At 54.4% G+C, this 19861-nt stretch overlaps 6 protein-coding genes across 6 annotated transcripts; 1 reads left to right on the top strand and 5 right to left on the bottom strand.

The window, feature by feature from the left end:
* The first annotated feature begins 353 nt into the window (after positions 1 to 353).
* On the top strand, positions 354 to 2044 carry HER10_EVM0005872 (PCI domain-containing protein). The gene is made up of 2 exons (XM_035475475.1): positions 354 to 1755; positions 1821 to 2044. Exons 1-2 carry the CDS (start codon positions 526 to 528, stop codon positions 1848 to 1850), a joined length of 1260 nt encoding a protein of 419 aa, XP_035334976.1. The 5' UTR covers positions 354 to 525; the 3' UTR covers positions 1851 to 2044.
* A 36-nt stretch (positions 2045 to 2080) lies between these two features.
* HER10_EVM0013358 (GDSL-like Lipase/Acylhydrolase) lies at positions 2081 to 3700 on the bottom strand. The gene is made up of 4 exons (XM_035482720.1): positions 2939 to 3700; positions 2751 to 2796; positions 2501 to 2689; positions 2081 to 2392 (listed from the first exon to the last, which is right to left on the bottom strand). The coding sequence occupies exons 1-4, from the start codon at positions 3150 to 3152 to the stop codon at positions 2101 to 2103; spliced, it is 741 nt and encodes a 246-aa protein (XP_035335527.1). The 5' UTR covers positions 3153 to 3700; the 3' UTR covers positions 2081 to 2100.
* Positions 3701 to 4595: 895 nt separating this feature from the next.
* On the bottom strand, positions 4596 to 6830 carry HER10_EVM0002766 (uncharacterized protein; the record flags this gene model as incomplete). Its single annotated transcript, XM_035472462.1, has 2 exons — positions 4596 to 6192; positions 6247 to 6830. 2 exons carry the CDS (start codon positions 6828 to 6830, stop codon positions 4596 to 4598), a joined length of 2181 nt encoding a protein of 726 aa, XP_035334742.1.
* Positions 6831 to 8590: 1760 nt separating this feature from the next.
* HER10_EVM0008662 (uncharacterized protein) lies at positions 8591 to 9309 on the bottom strand (the record flags this gene model as incomplete). The annotated part of the gene is made up of 1 exon (XM_035478176.1): positions 8591 to 9309. The coding sequence occupies one exon, from the start codon at positions 9307 to 9309 to the stop codon at positions 9010 to 9012; it is 300 nt and encodes a 99-aa protein (XP_035335180.1). The 3' UTR covers positions 8591 to 9009.
* Positions 9310 to 13555: 4246 nt separating this feature from the next.
* On the bottom strand, positions 13556 to 17292 carry HER10_EVM0012857 (uncharacterized protein). The gene is made up of 3 exons (XM_035482237.1): positions 14413 to 17292; positions 14268 to 14359; positions 13556 to 14215 (listed from the first exon to the last, which is right to left on the bottom strand). The coding sequence occupies exons 1-3, from the start codon at positions 17140 to 17142 to the stop codon at positions 13594 to 13596; spliced, it is 3444 nt and encodes a 1147-aa protein (XP_035335487.1). The 5' UTR covers positions 17143 to 17292; the 3' UTR covers positions 13556 to 13593.
* Positions 17293 to 17710: 418 nt separating this feature from the next.
* HER10_EVM0004068 (uncharacterized protein) lies at positions 17711 to 18313 on the bottom strand (the record flags this gene model as incomplete). The annotated part of the gene is made up of 2 exons (XM_035473725.1): positions 17711 to 18079; positions 18137 to 18313. 2 exons carry the CDS (start codon positions 18311 to 18313, stop codon positions 17711 to 17713), a joined length of 546 nt encoding a protein of 181 aa, XP_035334848.1.
* Positions 18314 to 19861: the final 1548 nt, after the last annotated feature.

Raw genomic sequence — 19861 nt, forward strand, 5'->3', positions numbered from 1 at the left:
GAATCTTTGCAACGCCAAGGCACAGGAAAAGTACTTGGTGAATGCCTCATCTACAGCACAATAGGCAGATTGCGGGAGTATCCATTTCATCCTTCGCGGGCAGTCATGAGTGTCATGATGGCCTCAACTTGTGCTGTTTCAGACCAAGCGTCTTCAATGTTAGACTCCCATCCTATCTATACTCAACACCGCATAATATTCTTGGCGTGGGAAAGTTATGGTGCCTTTTGAAGCATCTCGAATCGAGTGCTCCGGAACCTTGGCCCGTGGGCCCCTGTACTGGGGCGCCCCTCCAACGGCCCCTTAAAGCTCTTACCCCACCATGCCTGCCTAACTCTATCAATGACAACCATCCAAGAGCTCACCTCAGCTCCTACAGCTCCACGGCTTCACGATCAACCACCAACGTTGAGAAGCACAAGCTCAGATACCCAGCCGCCTCCCACCGCACCACTCCCAAGATCATATTTCACACCAACAGATCACGCACAGGTCGACACACACATATCGGCACACATTGAAACCATGGCGCCCTCACAAAAGGTCGCCGAGCGGCTCGCTCAAGCCGAATCGGCCCCCGGCGACAAGGCCCCAGCCTACGAATCCATCATCGCCGACATCAAGACCCTCTCGTCCCCTCCGACAGCCGCGTCCGACCTCAACGCTGTCCTAGACGCAATCTTCGCTGCCTCCCTCGGCATCGTTTCCACCCGCACCCTGCTCGCCTCCTTCGTCGCCGCCCTCCGCGCCCTCCAAAACGACGACCTCTGGATCGCTGTCGGCAACCACACCCTCGCCCAGCTCGCCACCCAACCCTCCTCCTTCCTCGACCAGGCCGCCGCAGTCCGCGAGCTCGTCGCCGAGGCCCACGAGAGCGCCGAAGACTTCCTCGACGCCGCCAACGTCCTCGCCGAGATCCCCCTCGACGGCTCCCAGCGCAAGGTCACAAACGACGACAAGGCCCGCGTCTGGGTCCGCATCGCCCGCAACTACCTCGAGGTCGACGACACCACCGCCGCCGAGACGTACGTCAACAAGCTCAAGAACATCATGCACACCGTCCAGGACCGCGACCTCGACCTCCACTTCAAGCTCTCCATGGCCCGCATCCTCGACTCCCAGCGCGACTTCCTCGGCGCCAGCGGCCGCTACCACGAGATCAGCGTCAGCCCCGCCATCGCAGAGGAGGAGCGCCTGCACACCCTCGGCATGGCCGTCAAGTGCGCCATCCTCGCCCCCGCCGGTCCCATGCGGAGCCGCGCCCTCGGCCGGCTGTACAAGGACGAGCGCTCTGCGGGACTCGACGAGCACGGCATGCTGGAAAAAATGTTCTTCGACCGCCTGCTCGCCCCGGAGGAGGTGGACAAGTTCGCCCAGGGCCTGCAGCCGCACCAGCTCGCCACCACGGCCGACGGGTCCACCGTACTGGCAAAGGCCGTCGTCGAGCACAACCTGCTCGGCGCGTCGAGGCTGTACCGCAACATTGGCTTCGAGGCGCTCGGCTCCCTGCTCGGCCTGGACGCCGAAAAGGCCGAGGAGACAACGGCGCGCATGATTGAGCAGGGCCGGCTGCTCGGCCGGATCGACCAGCTCGACGAGGTGATTTGGTTCGAGGGCGGCGAGGCGTCTGGGAAGAAGGGCAGCGGGCGCGCCGAGGTCGTCGTCGGCAAGGAGATGCGGCGGTGGGATGCGAATGTGCAGAGCGTGGCCGAAGAGGTTGAGAACGTGACCAATGCTCTGCAAAAACAGTTTCCCGTGAGTCTATTCCCTACCTTACGGTTTGCAAGTCTTTGATGAACCATCTACTGACAGCTCCGCAGGAATTCGTGGAAGCCAACTTGGTCATTTGAGATGGATTGCTGTTATGGAACTGAACTTTACACACATTACCGGCGTTGTAAAAAGGGGGTTAACCACTGGCGTTTTAAGGGATTCATGCGATCAACAGAGACCGCACTGCATGTCACAAATGAAGAGAAGAAGCCACGTCAGCATGGAGCAGTCACGTAGCCCGACTTACGTAGTAGACTGAATAAGAGAGGACGGCGAATGAACCACGGGTTTAGAAGCAATGTTCGCATTCAAAGTAAAAAAAGGTATCTAGTTCAAGTCTCTCATCCGCACGACCACATAACCCTCGCTGAGCGAATGTGGATCACCGTCCTCCTCGTCAAAGGAGATTTGCTCCTCGGCGTTGCGCCGCGCCCTACGCGCTCTCTTGGATTGGGGATTCCGCTCGAGCTCTATAACGTCGCGGAGGGCCTCGGCGATGTGTGTGCCCATCCAGTCGTAGCCCGCTGGTGTCAGGTGCAGGCCGTCGTCCCAGTATCTTTTGCACTCCCGATCGGTGAGGGCGTGGAACGGGATCCTCGGATTAAGATCGAAGGCGTGGCTGGGTGTTTAGTGATTAGTACGTCTATCGTGTGGTCTCCTTCTAAGCACGAAAAAGAGATGATGGAGAACATGTAATGAAAGAGTAAGTGTGAAAGGCAGGACATACTAATTTGGTGATTGATGAGTGAGGATAGCATTGTTAAGCTGTCGCCGGCGGGCATCCAGCTTCTCACTCTTGGTTGCACATTCGGGAACTGTCAAGGCAAGAACCTTGCTACCCTTGGCAATGGCGGAGTCGTATACTCCCCGGAGTGAGTCAAATATCCTATCTGGCGGCACGTTGAATGCAAGGTCGCTGGTGCATCTCGTTAGTATGAGGCGACTTCCAGGGGAATCTACGTATAAGTTGAACGTACTTTGTGCCTCCCAGTATGATGACCCAGTCGTATTGTGCTTGGCTCACTAAAACATGAAATTAGCAAGTATTTCATCTCCAGCAAACCGGGCAGATGAGACGAGATGAGAGGAGGGGCGAGGAAGTCGTGATAGAACATTGCAGCGACGCAATAACATTGAATGATGATGGAAAGGCAAAAGCACGAACTCTCGCTATCAAAACGCTGCGCAAAGGCTCCCTGCGAAACGACATCCCCGGGCATGCCGTTGTCCGTCGCCACGATTTGCGTGTCGGACAGGTACACGGCGAGGAGCTTTGTGAGGGCGATGGAGTACGGGTGGTAGACGGCGCCGTAGGACGAGTACCCAGCCGTCAGCGAGTCGCCAAAGCAAAAGATGCGGAGCGTCTTGTCTTTTGACATTTTAAAATTCCCGGCTTCCTTTTCTGTCTCGCAAGTCTTGGTGGTCCTCTTCTACTGAGGTTTATCGTATTGCCGTGTTGCCGTGTTGCCGTGTCGGTTTGGTCGGATTCTGCCTAGGTAGGGACCTGCGCAAGTTCGCCCCGCCGTTCACGGTAGACTTGTAAACTGCCGTCGGCCTTTCCCCAGTCTCTTTCTCGGCCTCCAGGTGCTGATATCTTGGCCTAAGTTCACTTAAGATCCGGATATTGGTATTTTGACCAGAGTGAAGCTCGCTAAACACCTGAGGCGAGATGTTGAGCGTAGAGCCACAAGCCCCCGGGAAGCGGTCACCGAGAAGCAGGGGGTGGGTGTGTTCAACCGCCGTAGTCGCAGAGCAAAGATCAAGCGCCACCCGAGAGGATAGGTGATATGTCCAAGAAAAGGCAAGTAATCGCGCAGTTATTAATCCGCTCAGTACTGAGATGAACGGCTGGTTCGTGTAGAGTGTTATCCAAACGATGTACAGGCATTAATTTGGCGTCCAAGGTCAAGCAGGCTGACGGAATGGCATGAAGTTGGACAGAGGTCAGGTGGGGTGGACGGGTGGCGGACGGGCGGGCAGGCAGCTTACCGATTGTAGGGGGAGACACACCGATAGGCATGCAGTCACACCTTACTTAACGGGGGAGAGAGTGTGAACAGGTGGTGGGGGCGGGGTTGGTGGCTGCTGCAACCGGGCAAGCTCCCCCCCTGGACGTTTTAATCGGCGCTTGGGTCCTCAACTCCAGCGTGCTGACTTTCGTATGGAAGGCAGCGAAACCCAGGGAAACTCAGCTTTGAGCAGTCAGCAATCATGACTGGACTTCACCTCGCCTCACGTAAGGCAGGGTAAATCGAGACAAGAGTGCTCAGGCAACAGCGACACGGTGGTCTTTCTTTTTGGGGCAGTGCAAAAACGCTTCGCCTCTTGCGCTGAGGTGTGTTTCGCACCTGAATGAATGGAAACTGCCGTCTCGATATGTGCCTTTGCGTCTCTTTGGACTGAGCGGGTTTGGATCTGTAGTGGCCAAAACACATAAACTTTCTCAAACCTTGTCTCAGACATCATTTTCATTGGAAACCCCTACAGCTCAATAAACCGACCTAGTTCACTGTGGATTCCGACCGTTTGTAGATATTGAATTGTCTGTGGTATTATACTACAAACTCGAATGTTTCCATTTCTATGTACATCCTCCTCTTTCTCCCACGTGCCCATCGTAACCGTTTACGTATGAATACCATTATAAACATTATATACGTTACATGTGTATCTTTTCCTGCTGTTTCGTTTAGTATCTTGGAGGCATCTTGACCCCATTCCCCCGTGCCCTTTCGACAATTTGGATATCATGAAATTGGCCGTTTCATCAAAAACTTTCAAGGAAATAAAACATGACGCTCATTGTGAGGCTGATTCGCACTTTATGCAAGCTCAGGTTGTTGCCAGCGGCCTCTCTCAGTGTGCCACCACCTCTCCCGATCCTTCTTGTCTGAGACGGTGGAAGACGCGTTCCACCGTCCCTGGCAGCCTTCTCGCCCAACGGCGATCTCCTCGCCGTTGTCCGCCGTCAGATCCGCCAGCTCGACCAGCCCGCCGCGCTCGTCCTTGGCGCCCGGGTCAGGGCGCAGGTTATACGTGATGCGGCTCTCTACCGTGCCGATGAAGGCCGCCAGTCCATACTTCTCCAGCACAGTGCCGTCCTCATCGATGACATTCAGGAAGAACCTCGGCAGCGCTGCACGCGCGGCTTCGAGACGGGCCTGCGCCGCGAGCCGGGCTACGTGGAGGTTGGTGCATTCGCGAGGGGCGTCGCTCATGACGGGGGACGCCGGAGCTGTAGGCGAGCGGGACGGCTTCGTTGGCGAGACGGGACTGTGGTTCGTGCTGGGGGTGGGAAATGAGGAGCTCCGGGCGGGGCCGTTGGGGCCGCGGAACCGATCGCTGGCGCTGTCTGTCCTCTCCTGCGGCCGGCAGAGGGCTTGGAAGATGCCTTCGGGATCGTTGGGGCTGCGGAGACTGCGTAGGGAGGGGAACCCGTCGGCGGCGATGCTGCGGGCTAGGATGGAGTCGGCGGCATTGGCGTGGGTCGTGTTGCTCGTGATGTCCCAATGAAGCTTACGGAGGGACGAGGATGCGAGGTATGGCATAAGCCAAATGAATGTGTCCTCCGGGAGCAGGGGCGCCAAGGTCTGGACGAGGGTAAAAGACTCGAGGTGAGTAAAGTTGGAAAAGATGCGGGCCAAGGCGGGCAGGGAATCGAGGTTCGTATGGCGTAGAGTCAGTTTCTGGATCGCCTGGCTCGTTGGGAGGGTAGCCAAAGCAGAAATGCCGCTGCTGGTGACACCCGGTACGTGGGTGAGTGAAAGTGTACGCAAAGGAGGGAGTGAGAGCAGGGTGCTGTCATTAAAGGCGGTTACCGGCATCCATGATAGGTAAAGGTGCTGCAGAGACGTTAGGTGCATCAGTGCCGAGCTGATGAGGTTATCCGGAGTAAGGGTTGCGCCGGGGAGGCAGTGAATCGACAAAGTCGTGAGGTGGGCCCAGTCGAGGTGGAAATCGAGGAATGCCGCACTCTGGTGTGGTTGCAGGTCACCGGGAGTGACGGAAGCATCATAGGTCGCCTGGGTCATCGCGGCGACATTACTACCTGAGCTCGACTTGAATCGGTGTTGTCGCTGAAAGGGTGACGGCTCGACAATCCAATCCATGTGCTTGAGGCGCTTGCGCGACGAGAGCGCATGCAAGAGCTTGCTGTACGAGTGGTTATAATGGGGGTGAAGGCCGATGAGGCGCTCAAAATCAGGACATGCCATGATCAGCGCGGCAACTTGATTGTGGTAGTCCTCCAGCAAGACCCCGGTAGGGGGGCTTGGAACCTTGAGAGTGTGAACGAGTCCGGCGAGATACGAGTTCGCTCTCAGTGTCCGTCTAAGGAGCATCATGCGCGAGCCGAACGTAACTTTGTGCCGCTTCTTTTGAGATGCTGAATCGGCTCCTACGAGTTGAATATCCTCATACCTGAGAAACGCTGTTAGCCAAATAGCGAGGTCGTGGCGAAGGAGCAAGTCTCACAATGCCACTCGCGCAAACTTGCACCATTTCCTCGCCGTGAGAGTAAGCGAGCAGACATCCCTCATCCAACATGTCGCGCAGCTGTCCGTAGGCTTTTCGAGATGCAGCTTTTTCAGCTCGCCCAGGATCAGCTCCAAAACCTCTCCGGGCAACTTCGCAAAGATTTCCCCGGGCTTCGCCTTTTTTCTAAAGACAGTCGTCTGACTGGGCCTTGAGTACAAGTAGTCGGGCCTCCACATAGTGGGACTCGAATCAATGCTTGTCCTGTGGCTGCCGTACGAAGAGCTTCTGGATCGTGTCTCAAAGCTTTCTCTCGGGCTGTTGATACTCGTAACGGTGATGGTTGATGCCTGGGAGAGCTTCCTTGGCCTGTTCAGAGCCGTGGTCGGTAGTGATTCGCAAATGAGCTTCGAATCTAAAGGAGCCGTCTGCAAGGCGTATGGCACCCGGGCGATGCGCGGACTTGAACGCGCGGGCTCTGTTGTAGCCATCGTGGCCATTGTAGACTGTTGCTGTTCACCCTTATGGTGGTACAATTCTGGAGCGCCGAAGTACGCCGGAGCAGGTCCGTGGCTGGCGGTCATGAGCGGAGACGACGGGACGGAAACGGAGGCGGCGATAGCTGGACGCGGAGCGAAACGACCAGGGACTCTCAGACGGTTACCATCATGGAGGATGTAATTGGAAGCAGCAGGTGCAGCAGAAGCTCGCCTCTTGTGTTGAAGAGGTCTCGGGTTGCTATGGAGAAGAGACAGGTCGTGTTAGTACCAAGGTACTTCAGGGATCATCCAGCAAACGGAATTCGGCAGCGGACAAAGTTCCAAGCCAAGAATGGAACAGGTAGTCGGGAAACAAGCAAATCCCAGAAACAAAAGAGCGAAAGGCGCCAACGTGACGTGACGGGGGGTTCTGTCAAGTTTAATACGAAAGACTTGGAGGAAAGAAAAGGAAAAAAAGAGAGAAGAGAGTTAGAACCTGGAGCCAAAAAAGGACTCGCAAAGAACGGCACCGGCACACACCAAGGAGACTACCGCTGGGCAATCTGCAAGTGCACCCTGGATTCGACAGAGGCTTGCGCGGGCAGAGAGGTGCGTGGGCTGTGCCCGGACCGGCGCTCGCTCTGATGATCCTATCCAGATGGAGTCTGATGAGTGGTCGCCCATCCCATTGTCTAGGGGGGGTGAGGGAGCGATTTGGGGGTCGTCCTTTCCCAAAGACCCCCTTGACCCTTGGCCCTTGTTGGCCCGCCTCGAAGGGGAAACACTCATCAGCCGTATCTCGAGCTACCGAGGACTTAGGACTAGGAGCTCCCAAGGCTGCGATGTTGGGCGGCGACTACGGATACTCAGTGCAGATACGCAGTGACAAGCTAGCCGAGTCGCGCAACCCAGCAACGTGGGCGCGATGACAAGAACTCCCTACTTTAGCACTTGCGCTAGGGCTTACACTACGTGCGGCGCGAAGAGGGACAGAAAGAGGCAGAGAAGCAAAACTTGTCTCGTGGCGTTGCCGCTTGGCGGGTAGCAACGCAATTCTGCCTTGCTTTGCAACTGGCAGAGACGCGCGCCACTGTTCCTGGTGGAAATTAGGACAAACTCCTGGCGGTCTCTAGGCACTCCGTTCTGCCGGGCCCCGTTGCGATGGCTCCCGCAAATGGCAAGCCGCAAGCCGTCCATCCTGAAGAGTTACACTGAAGCCTCCAAAACTGCGTTTGAGAATCCGCGAAACAAGGGGAGGGGAGGTGAATCTTGATAACGACGCAAGGATGGAAAGCACCATCATTCGATCATGGGATCCGCAACGCTCAACTGAAGCTGGAGACGAGATGCAGGGGTCATGGCAGGGGGAAACGTGGAAGAGGAAAGTCGTGGGTACAGAGTAATCCGAGCTCCCATTTCGTGCGTCGATGCATTTCCCATCTCAGAAGTGACAAGTAACTCTGTCTCCGCCCCGCCCAGCCTGGGCAGGAGGATCTCGTGGGGACGTAATCTTGAGGACAAACCAACCGGAAGAACTTGACGGCATCGTAGGAAGTGGCTTGTTCAGTTGGGCTGGAATCTCCTGCAGTAGGCCGTAGGCCGAGTGCCTATCCGTATCTGCCGGTCTTGCCAGAAGCGTGCCCGTGGTGTCAAGAGCTATAGACACTAGAGCAAAGATCTTGGATTTCCACGTCTAGAGGACACTTCCCAAAGCAGCCTCCATTGGGTCGGGATCCACTTGGAAAGAAAGGCTCGGGATCGATAATAAATGAGGCGTGGGGCTGCCCCCGTTCAGCACTTTCGTCGGTCGAACGACGCGACTCCCACTCGCGAGCCGTGGGTCGAGGCGTCATCGCTGTTCTTAATGTGGGCAGAAGCAGAACAGTTCCGAAGTGGAAGAAACAGCCAAAGAATATGGCCAGGGTGATGTAGAAATGGGAAAATGGGATGAACCGAAACGAGCAACTACAGCCCAGTGCCAGCGTCATCTCATGTCGAGCCGTGCAGGAACGAAATTTCAGACGCAATAGGTGACATATCGCGTGAATGAGGAAAAAATAAATTTGCAGCAGTGAATACGAGGCCAAGCGGAACGATGCAAAGTAAAGTGGTTAAACAGAAAAAATGGCGCGCGACAAGAAGCAGTGGGAGAAACAGGCCAGCGAATCAACGACGCAGCAGAGAAACCAGTACGTGGAACCAGTGGTGTAGAACGATGGGGAAAATGCAGTCGTCGATAGTGTTGAAAACTGAAAGATGGGGCCAACCGCTAGAAAAGAGAGACTTACGGAGCTTCTGATTTGCTGCTATTTTTGACATCCAGGAAAACGTGTGCGTAGACGCCATGTCGAATTTCGTTGGCACGTTTGTCGTCCAGCGCTGACAGCGATTGCCTTGCACCCGCTGGCCCAAGGCCACTGCCAGAGACTGCCCGGGCCGCCCGGTAGTCTTTCTGTTCGATAGCGTAGCTGTGGTGCCCGTAGTTGAGTCCGTAGTCGGGATCGAACCGCCGGTTGCCTTTGTAGGAAGTCGTGATCGCTTGGCCCGCAGGCGGTATCTCGTAGTACTGACGTCCGCTGATCATTGTGCCGTCCATGATCCGAGGTTCGTGACCGTCGCTTGCCGATATATCTAGTCGACTGATCTTCTTCTCCTTATTCCCTGTCTTCACGTTCGTCTCTTTCGGACCGTCCACGTGCCGTCCAAACCTCGGTGAGTTCCGTCGTGTTGCTGCTGCTGATGCTGATGCTGCTGCTCTGACCGACTCGTTGCGCTCTCTTCCTCTCAGCCGCAGTCCTACCACCAAAGTTGGGCTGAACGACGAGGCGACACCTTTTATTTCAACGAACAAAGGGGGGTTGCAACCTTGGCCTTCATGAGGTCGTTGTGCCGTAATTTTAATATACCGGACGTGGGGATAGCTTGGCCAGTTGCCGTTGTTGCGAGGGTGGGTTTTCAATTCAGTAGCTGACCCGCTTCAGCCAACCCAAGAGCATCATCAAGCGTAGGATGCTGTTGCGAACTTGCGGTGATGGATGAGCCGGAAAGGGGAGACGAGGGGGAGTAGAGACCGAGCAATAAGAACCAACAACTATAACCCGTCAATACCAGCAAAACGAGGGTGAAAAGGGGAAAGATGAGAAGACGAGGGAAGCAAGAGGGCGAGGGCCTTCCAGATTGCAGCCTTCATGCATATGGGTGCATTATATTTGAACTCAAGAACCCCATCCCACGCTCGAAATATCCCATCAAATCGCGGTCTGCGGCCTGGGATCTGGACCTCGTGGTCCCAAGACAAAAAGTCAGAGCCCTGCTCGGCGCTCACGCACTCCCGGCCCTTCCACTCCCAAAAGCCCTAACTAGAGCTGCGCAAAGCAACGCAATATGGCGGCAACATTCTGCACTGTAGCGGCTGGGAGGTGCCTTAGTCGCATGAATGATTGGAATGTGGGTAATCTAACCCCTCTATCCCCCTCGTCTAGCTTGTCTCGCGCCTCGAGCTCCAGGCAATCGACGATGGGTCGCAGCGACTCGCAGCTGCCAGGCACTCGACTCGATACAATGGAAGCACCCACATTTCTGGCGTGGAATACTTGTACCCACTGCCTGGGAAAAACAAGGTTAACAGCCCGACAGGGTTGGTGATGTTCTGGAGCTCTCACTCGAGCTCTCCAGGTCATTCCCTGAGTGGCGGAGCGGGAGACCGGCCACGACGACTTCCGAAGGCGACGAATGAGCGGCCCGGAGGAAGCCAAGGCATATGGCATCTTGCCCTGGCTCTGTTTCGCGGGGTTGCGACGAACCGTGCCGACATCCAGTAATATCCGTATCATCATGTGCGATGCTGCACAGCCAGTCCATTCAGAGTTGCGCACATCTCACTGCCCAAAACACACTGGCTGACGACTCGTCGACTCAGAGGGAGGAAGACAGGGACAGGCCACCGAGGCAGGGTGAACGAGCCTGGCGTCCGCCTCGGGCAAATAGATCCTGTATGCGTAGCTCTTGATCCTCCCTCTGAACCACCTCGTCTCATCATTCTGACCTCGTTTCGTCCGGACCATCACATCATTTCGGTCAGTGGCGTGTCGGCGGGAGGCTGGGCTGGGGCCAACTAGCAGTCCCGTTTCGCCCTGCAGCGCAGACCAGATGGAAAGTCGATGAGGGAGGGGTGTTTGATGCAGCTAGCCATGACGGGACTCTTCTGACCTCGCAAGGTTTCTTTGGCACAGACGGGGCTGGAACCTGCAAGCTGCAGCCGTTCAGATAGACAACGGCCATTGTGTGCCTTGGCCGCAGCACTGATCCAGGAACAGGAGTAGAAAACCAGGAAGTTGAAGTGGGACAAAACTCACTTATCCTGGAAATCCCATCTCCAAGGCCGACACACCGAAAGCGCAATACCTAGTCAAGGGGTTCCATTTTCCCAGCATCCAGCTCTGCCAGGCTCCAGCTTTTGCTTACACCAACACCAGAACCCTGTGATACTGTGAACCCCCGGGCGCCATAGCGCGTGCTGAGGTCGCATCGAAGTCGCCTCGTCAATCTGGGCTCGACGTCTTACGCGCATCCCGTTGCCGCTTCCGCATCTGCATTCCCGTGCCGTGTGGCCTGCGACGACTGGCCTGCTTCATAGCTGGGTAAGTATCGATCGTCACATCCCGCTTCGGGTAGCTTGTGTGGTTCATGGATACAGTGACGATAGTGCCTGTGTTCCTATTGTTCATGGATATCCATATAACGTTCTATTGCATTCCTTGAGCCCCAGGGACATCTTGCTGTATTCGTAGGGGCCATGGAGCGATGCAGAAGAACGCGAGAATGGATAGTCCCGAGAGATCGGAGCAAGGTAACTCGTTCGGGGTAAGCTCGTTGCCGTGGTGAGAATCGGTTTCAACGGGCGTCCCTGCTGCTTTCTGTCTTAGTTTGAGGTGGGCTTTTAGCGGCTAACCTCAGACGAACCACCCAACCTCTGGAATTTGGGGAGGAAACAGGGGGCGAAGGAGTTGAAAGGAGCATTCATCGTTGGTTCGTTATCGACAATGATCATTGTAGGGAGGTGGAAATCGTGAAACGAGTCAAGTCGCCTGCGTCAAGCTGTTCAGAGGTCTCCACGATTGCGCGGCGGTTTGTCGAAAATGATGCAAGTTCGAGGCTCTCTTGGTAGATGTGCATTATTGATTCAACTGAAGCGGACAGGACGGGCAGAGAAACGCCTCCCTCTGATTCTTTCTCAGTCCAAGCCTTGCTTGCCTTGCCTTGGTTGCCGTTCTTGCCTTCCGTTGCCATGCTCGGGTAAAGGTTGACAGTTTCACGGAACTTGGAAGGCGTCATGTCATGTCATGCCATGGTTTTTTGCTTCCTGCCTTCCTTCCCTTCCTTTCTTCTTTCTCTGCTCGACGGGCAGGCACGGAGTGGAGAAACAAAATCGTTTCGAACATGGGGTTTTGTCTGGGTACCTTCCTTCCCCAAATCCCCAGTGTCTCTGTCTAAGTACCTTGTTATCGCAGAAACTTAATTCTTGTGAGTCACAAATACCAGAATACAGTTTTAATAAAACAGTATAGTGCCCACCCAGCACTTGAAGTGAGATGCTTTTTCAAGCTTGCCATGAGAGAAAGATGACTGTACTGCTAACTGCTTCCCATCACCCAGTGTCTCTGTCATCCAAAAGTGCAGGTAGTATCCCCAGCCTCTTCTTTCCTTCCATATTGCAACCCGTGGTCCGCACCTTACAAAATGGGTCCACGATCTCCATCAATACCTTCTTGCCGAGATCTCCGCATTGCATCATCGTTTCGTGCCCGTTGTCATCCGTCCCAACGGTTCCTTTGTTGTGCTTACGTATTCGCAAGATCCACGCCGGGCACGGAGTTACCGGTCTTGTTTTTCCAAGAAACAAGAAGGACATGACATGTGAATACCCAACATACGGCATCCCACAGCCGCCTGGGCGAAAGAGGAAGGAAAACCCAAGCGACGCAATCTCTTGTGCCGGTCCTTTCTTTTGTTCATCATACGTTGGTCGTTGAACATCATATTACACACGTCCCCTCATCCGTGACTTAGCCTTGCCTCGAGTGTCTGTTCACTCGTCTGTTCTCATCCTCCGTGCACCACACGAAAAACGTCTGAACCCAGTCCCAAAACCCACGAGGTTATCTCGCTTGCTTGGCCTTTCCCAGTCCCTCGGTCGAAGCGGCCGCGCTACCGAGTCTTGCCGTGGACCGGGTTCCGCTGTCATCTCGAGAGGGTCGTACAAACATAAAACAGCCGGCGCGACTTGTGGACGAAGCGTCTCCGTTCAAGGTGAGTAGAGGCTCAAGAGAGAGCAAATAACTAATGCATTCTCCCGTTGGTCCCCGTCCCGGGCCGGCCTCGGACTTCGGCGCCTGTCTGCACTGTCACTATGAATAGGTCCTTTTGAAGGGGCCACCGCCTCTCGGACTGAAGAAGATCGCTTGGCAACAACACCAGCAACAATATGATCTTGCGCCGAGAAACAAAAACAGTGCGTCGTGATGTTGTTGCAAAGATCTCGCGTTCCTCCAGCAACAGCGTATACTGCACTTGATGTTGAACTCGGTTCTCATGCGAACCGATTAGGAATGACTCTGACTAAGGTGTCACTGACAAAAAGTTATTTGCGTACCGTAAGAGTATCCTTAAACAATGATAGGAGAAACGATTCTTATTGTTGCTGCATCCATGTGCAGCTTAGTTGGTATCTCAACAGCGCTATACAAACATAATCCAACAAGCCTCACCCATCGTAGAAAGTAGCCACCTAAAACTACCGCACGAGATTCAGGCCCCACGCCTGAGTATCACTCGCCATGCTGAATCCAAATTGAAGTCTAGAAAAGTCCTATGAAAATCGTACTTTTGGCGGGGACCGTTCATCGCTCATTTCCTCGTCCTCTGCAGAGAAGCGCAGGCGGCGCACAGGTCTGGCGGGTTCACCCCCCAAGTCTCCATTGCCTTCAGACTTGGGACTACGCGGGCGCTTGAGACCGCCCAGATTTATGCCACTTGCCAGCTCATCCTTGAAGGCCGTCGACTTCCTCTCTGTGCCATTCGCCAGAGTATCCTCTTCCGAAGACTGACCGCCAGCAAACTTGCTGCCAAAGATTGGCTGAGGGTGCTTCAGCGGAATGGCCTGTGCCAAGTAATCCTTCTGATCCTTAGGGAGGGGTATAATGCCGGCGTTCAAGATCCAGTTGTAGATGGGTTGGTCGTCTATGATGGACTTGCACTTCCAATGCTCAAACTGCGACATGGTTTTCTTGCGTTCCATGATGACTTCTTCGATGCTGTCCCGGAGGACGAGTGTCTCGACCGTCACGGGCTTCTGTTGACTGATGCGCCGGGCTCTGCCAATGGCTTGGGCTTGGATCTGGGGGTTCAGAACGGGGTTGATGAAGTAGATTCGCGAGGCAGCCCTCATGTCGAGACCAATAGCGGCCTGCGACAAGTCCATAAGAATGACCCTGTATATTTTCTTAGCATACACGAAAAAACGAGAGTCCAGTGAAAACGAACCTGATCTTGGGGTTGTTGTTGAAAGTGTCCACGTACTCCATCTTCCGGGCATACGTGAGCTTGCTGGCGTAAATCAGGTGACGCACGTGAATCTGGACCACAATGTTAATTCGCAATCACCTGTCGTCGAAATGCTCCAACTCACCACTTCAAGAAGCCCCGCCAGATACCATGCCACATTCTCATTCTCGTAGAAGATGATCATCTTCTCTTTTTCTTGGTGCTCGACCACAGCGTCGATAAGGTATGAGAGCTTTGCTGACACGGTAGAAACCAGCATCGCCTTCTTCAGATCGTCTGGAAGTTGCTCCAGCTCGGGCACGGGCTCGGCTGGCTTCGAGGCAGTAGACTTCAAATGCCGAGGAACCCGTTCACCTCCCAGTCTCGTATTGCCAGCGAGAACCCCTGGAGACTTTGACGGCCGGTGATCAACCGCGACACCCTGTGCTCCGGACATGATCTGGTCCGCTTGCTCTTTGCGACCCTCAAACTCCAATTGACCGTTGAGTAGACTATTCAGCTTCGTGGGCTTACCCATGGCAGAAGCGATCAGCTTCTGCGCGGTAAGTACCATACCAGCATCGGTACAAGTAGGATTGGCGTCTCGATCATCGAGGGACCAGGCAGAGCCCACGCCATTGGGGAGAAAGTCATGGATGAAGATGGGGACCTCGTTATACTTGTTGCTGAAGTCTTTGAGTTGGTTGTCGATGGCAACGTGGGCAACTTCAACGGCCTGTTTCAGAAGAGCTTCGTCTTTCTCGCTGATGAGAACCTTTTTCTCTTGGAGGAAAGTCTTTGCGGTTTCGAGTGCCTTGAGTATATCGTCCTTAGCGAAGAAGACACCGCCGAAGAAACTGGATTGCTTCAAGTTGTGAACCAACTGGAGCAGAGCCTTGCGTTGACGAGCGTGGAAGAAGTAATCCATGTCGACTCTTTGAGACTGGACGGCGTTGAAGATAATCATCATTGAGAAGATGTTCAGCGACAACTTGTCTTGGTATGAACCTTCCAATACAATAACGTTCTCGTTGACTGATGGAAGCAGGGTGTTAAGCTCCGACAGTCGATGCCTGACGATGAGAGAGTTCAGTGTAGCGCGCAGCACCCCCATGCGGCCGGTTGACCGGGAGCTATGCTTCGGCTGCATCACGTACACTGCCCAATCCGCCGTCGTATCTCCTGTTTCGTGGACGCTATTGGACCAGGGTCTAGCATTGAGGTACAGCGATGCTATCGCTCCAATCTTCTCTAGGTCTCCTTTTTCCGCTTCGGCTAGGGCTGCCGCCTTGTCGGCATTGTCTTTGTCATTGGGATGGGTATCGTTGAAGTGTTGGTCGTCTACACCGAATAATCCAGTGGCTGGTGTACCGGTCACGATCCAGCGAGCAGAGACGTGGAGTGCGTCTATAGCTAGGAGCACATTGCTCTTGTTGTTTATCTTCGCGTAGCCTATCTTGTGACCTTCGTCGACTATGCAGCGCTTGAAGTGGACTTCTGCCAGCGGACACCCCACCATCATAGTTTCTCTCCATACTCTATCAAGCCGTGACTGGGTAATGAGGACGAGGTCATAGGCCGCAAGGACCTGAGAGTTGGGGATTTCCTCCTTCTGGCTAGTCAACTTGAGAACCTTAAGACCCGCCGGGTTTCCTGGGTGGACAATGTGCTTTTCGATTTCCTGGATCCATTGTTGAACAAGGTTGTTGGGGACAATCACTATGGACGCATGAGTGTGTCGGACTTTCTTTGCCGGGTTGCCAACAGAATTTTCATGTCGTCGAAGGCGCTTGGGAGCCTCCTCGGGGACGTGGTAGCGACTGGGGTTGCGGCGAATTGCTGCTATGCACTTGTCGTACTCCAGCTCTTGGTTCGCATCATAGACGTTGAAGAAGATCTTCCAAGGAGCTCCTTTGATGTTGGCATTCGAGGCTGCCATGTCAGCGAGCGATCCAATCTTCTTCCTTACGCGCACGTCGCTCCCTTGGTAAATATCGGGGGTGCGGGTGGACAAATGTCGAGTCGCCAAGATGACGGCCAGACAGATCAGGGTCTTGCCCGCGCCCATCTGCTCGGCCAAAATACCGCCTCTGACACCATCGTAGAACCTTGGTTCCTTGACGAGGGCCCCGGAGCTAGTATCGTAGTAGTAGGCTGCACCATTTTGGTCGATTCCTTTGGCAATTCTTGGATCCAGGAACTGGCCAGGTCCACGTTCACGCTGAATCATGACCGCAGCTGAGCGGCGCTGGTAGTCATAAAGCTTCGAAGTATCATTCAGACCAGGGAGGTTGCCTTCGAGTACGTTGTAAATGGCGTCTTGTTCAAATGGATTGGTGACAGCATGGGGCGCCGGGTCCGGGGAAGGGATAGTGTTGAACATCTGGAGCAACGAGGTCGAATCATTAGAGTCTTCTTCATCTCTGAAGACATGGTCGAGTGTGGTTCGAGTCGAAGTTGGCTGGCCAGACCAGGCCTCTTGAGAAAAGTCGAGTTGGGCAATGAGCGCTCTGCGTGATCTTCTTAGCCTGGTGCGGTCTCGGTCGATGGCCTTATTGTCGACGTCGTCAGGCAAGACATAAATTCTTGCAGTTCCGCGTTCCCCATCCTCCGCGCGAATGAGTAGATGGACTCGGATCCATCTTTCAACCACGAGGTTCTTGTAGTTCTTGAAAGCCGCAGACAAGAGGAAGGTATCCTCTACATCATCGAATGGCTTGGGGGCTCTGACGCCTTTGGCAGGTTTCGTCGGCGCAATGATGCCCCATCTTCCGAATCTCTTCTCCAACAGCTTCCACTCTTCAGCTGTAAGCTCAGTGTTTTCCCGCGTGATGGTAAGGCTTCCCAACGGAATGAAACTCGATGGTGACGCCATCAGGCGAGTTAACGGGCCACCGTAGTGCGTATCGATCGAGAAGCGAAATAGTGCTTATCATTAATCAAAAGCCGCGTAATTCTTGCTCCTGAATGAGTATAGATGGAAAATTGGATTTTGCAAGTGACAGGTTGATGAGATTGGATGGTTGCTGATGTTTCAGTGTAAGAGGAAGGTGAGCGTAGGTGAGTGAGGCGAGGTAAGTTTGGAGACGCATTGGAGCCTAGGTACAGTGCAGACGACCGCTGGACATGGCTCCCATGCGCCTTCCTCCACGCAGAAGGAACAGTGCGACTTTGCCAGCAGATGTCAAAGAAAGTATGGCTTTGTAATTCACCCAACTCAATAATTGTTTCTCATTTTCACTTCTCTCCTCAACATCATCTGAATTATTTAGTCAACGAATTAAATCAGAAATTTGGCTCCCCAGCGCGCAAACTCCCATCGCCAATGTTTCGTGTCCCATGTCCTCCAACACCAATCATGACCAAGACGAGGATAACGCCAAACGACTCTCAAGTTGCTCTCTGACACCAACCATGCCTATCATGGCAAGTAGTTCACAACTCTAGTTCTTCTTGCCCTTGGGAGCGGAGGTGGCGCTGAACGAGACGCTCTGGCTGGTCTTGCCCTTGGAGGCCGTGTCGGTCTTGACGTTGTTGTCGAGCTTCTTCTGCTCGGCGTCGATCTTGGCCTGGTTGCTGGCACCCTGTGCTTGCTGCACCTGGAGAGCGAGAACCTCGAGCTGGAGCTTGAGGACCTTGTTCTTGATCTTGCCAACCTTCAGGGCATCGGCATCGGCTCCGGACGCCTTGGCAATGGCGTCGTTGAAACCGCCGGCGTCGGTCTCGGCACCCTCTGCGGCGACGCGGGCCGCCTGGAGAATGGCCAAGTCATCCTTGCTGACTCCAGCAAGGTCAGCCTTGATCTGGGCAACCTGGAAAGGCTGTTAGGTTCATCGTCTTGCGAGTGGAGTTGTGTGATGATAACTTACGGGGAACTTCTGGGCAACCTCAGCAAGAGCGTTGCCGGCGGTGCCGTCAGAGACTTGGAACTGAGAGTAGTCCTGAACGGAAAGAAGCTTGGCCTGGCGCTTTTCGGCTCCCTCAATGGGGGCGGAGAGACCAGTGGCGGCCAGGGTGAAGAGAACGGCGATCTTGGAGAAGTACATGTTGTTCGAAGGTTGTCGAAAAGCGTGGGTAGTTTGGTACTATGAATATTTACAGTTATAAAGATATTGTCCGGCAAAGAGTGAATGAAACAGCGCTGCTGTGATGAATGAGAGGAAGGTTGACTATGGAGTTTGATGTTTTGCTGATAATAAGAGGAGGAGCAAAAGAAGGAGGCAGTAGATGGTCGGGGCAGCGGGAGGATCTTATACCAAAACTCCCTATAGTACCACAGTCTATTCATGTTCGTCTCCTCCATCCTAACCACACGCAAGGTTGTGCCCGTGGGCCCCGCGGCCTCCCTCTGACCTCCTCGTGGCTCGACGGACGACTCTTTTTTCGTCTGTCTGACAGGGCACCTCATCTCACATCCGTCACAAAACAACCCCATAGATGCCCTGCTCCTGAGTCGTCCGAACCAGCATCACAAGCTCGTGATGGCTCATGGGCGTCTCATCCGAGCCTGGCTGCAACATAAGGGTTGGGCGGTTGCATCAACAAGACCAGCCAAAGCCAGGTTCGACCCCTGATGGACTCCATTGAGGAGACAAGCTTCTTTGCCAAGTAGCGGATCGACGAGCAACGTCGATTGTTCTCTCGGCGAGCCACGATCCAATCACACGCCGCCGTTACATCCTTGCAACTTGTAACCTGCGCAATTTCTGCCATTTTGAACCGCCGGCTACCGAACAGGCTCTTCAATCTCCTCGTGTGGGTGTTGGAAGTTTTGGCCTTGTGGCTGTTGCGAGTTTGAAGTCTGTCGAAGATCATGGTGGATCTGCCTCATACCCATGGCAGCTAAACCCGATCGGGCCATCGCTACCTGCCTGTCTGGACAATGTGGGGCGGCTGCCACCGGTTGGCTTATGGGAACGGGTGGGATGGAACGACCAGATGGTGCAAACTGCAAGGTACGGCCACTTTTCCGTCACTCTCTTGACCTGTCTGGACAATGTGGGGCGGCTGCCACCGGTTGGCTTATGGGAACGGGTGGGATGGAACGACCAGATGGTGCAAACTGCAAGGTACGGCCACTTTTCCGTCACTCTCTTGAATCTCTATTCCCACTTCTTTAACATCTTAAAACTTCCCCCGTCAACATTCTGCCCAGAAGCGATCCCGGAGTCGTTCCCGTCTTGGCCATTTGGCGCCCCATGAGCCTCATTGCTTCGCCATTAGTCCCAACTCCTGGCCCATATTACTTTCTTCGGATGACCACATCCGCGAAAGAGGCAACACATGGGATGCCATCACTCGCTCGCAGCCTACCTTACACAGTAGTTAGGAGCCACATGACGTGAGGTCTCCAATCTCTAGTCTCCAGTACAAGTTGCGTCCGACTCAAGCTTCGAGATCCCCCGTGCCACCTGACACCTTTGAACCCTGCCCCTTTCCTCGGCTGCAGTAGCCTTCAAAAAAAAGGTCGAAGAGGTCGCAGTCACCCATATAGACGGAATCCTGTGAGCGTGTTTCGAGTCTTGGCCCTACTTAGTACTGCGCTCTGCCTCTTTCATGCAACCCCCGCCTCAGTAGATCGGACGTTGACCCTC

The sequence above is a fragment of the Colletotrichum scovillei genome (genome assembly GCF_011075155.1).
Source record: "Colletotrichum scovillei strain TJNH1 chromosome Unknown Contig00004, whole genome shotgun sequence".
NCBI lineage: Eukaryota > Fungi > Ascomycota > Sordariomycetes > Glomerellales > Glomerellaceae > Colletotrichum > Colletotrichum scovillei.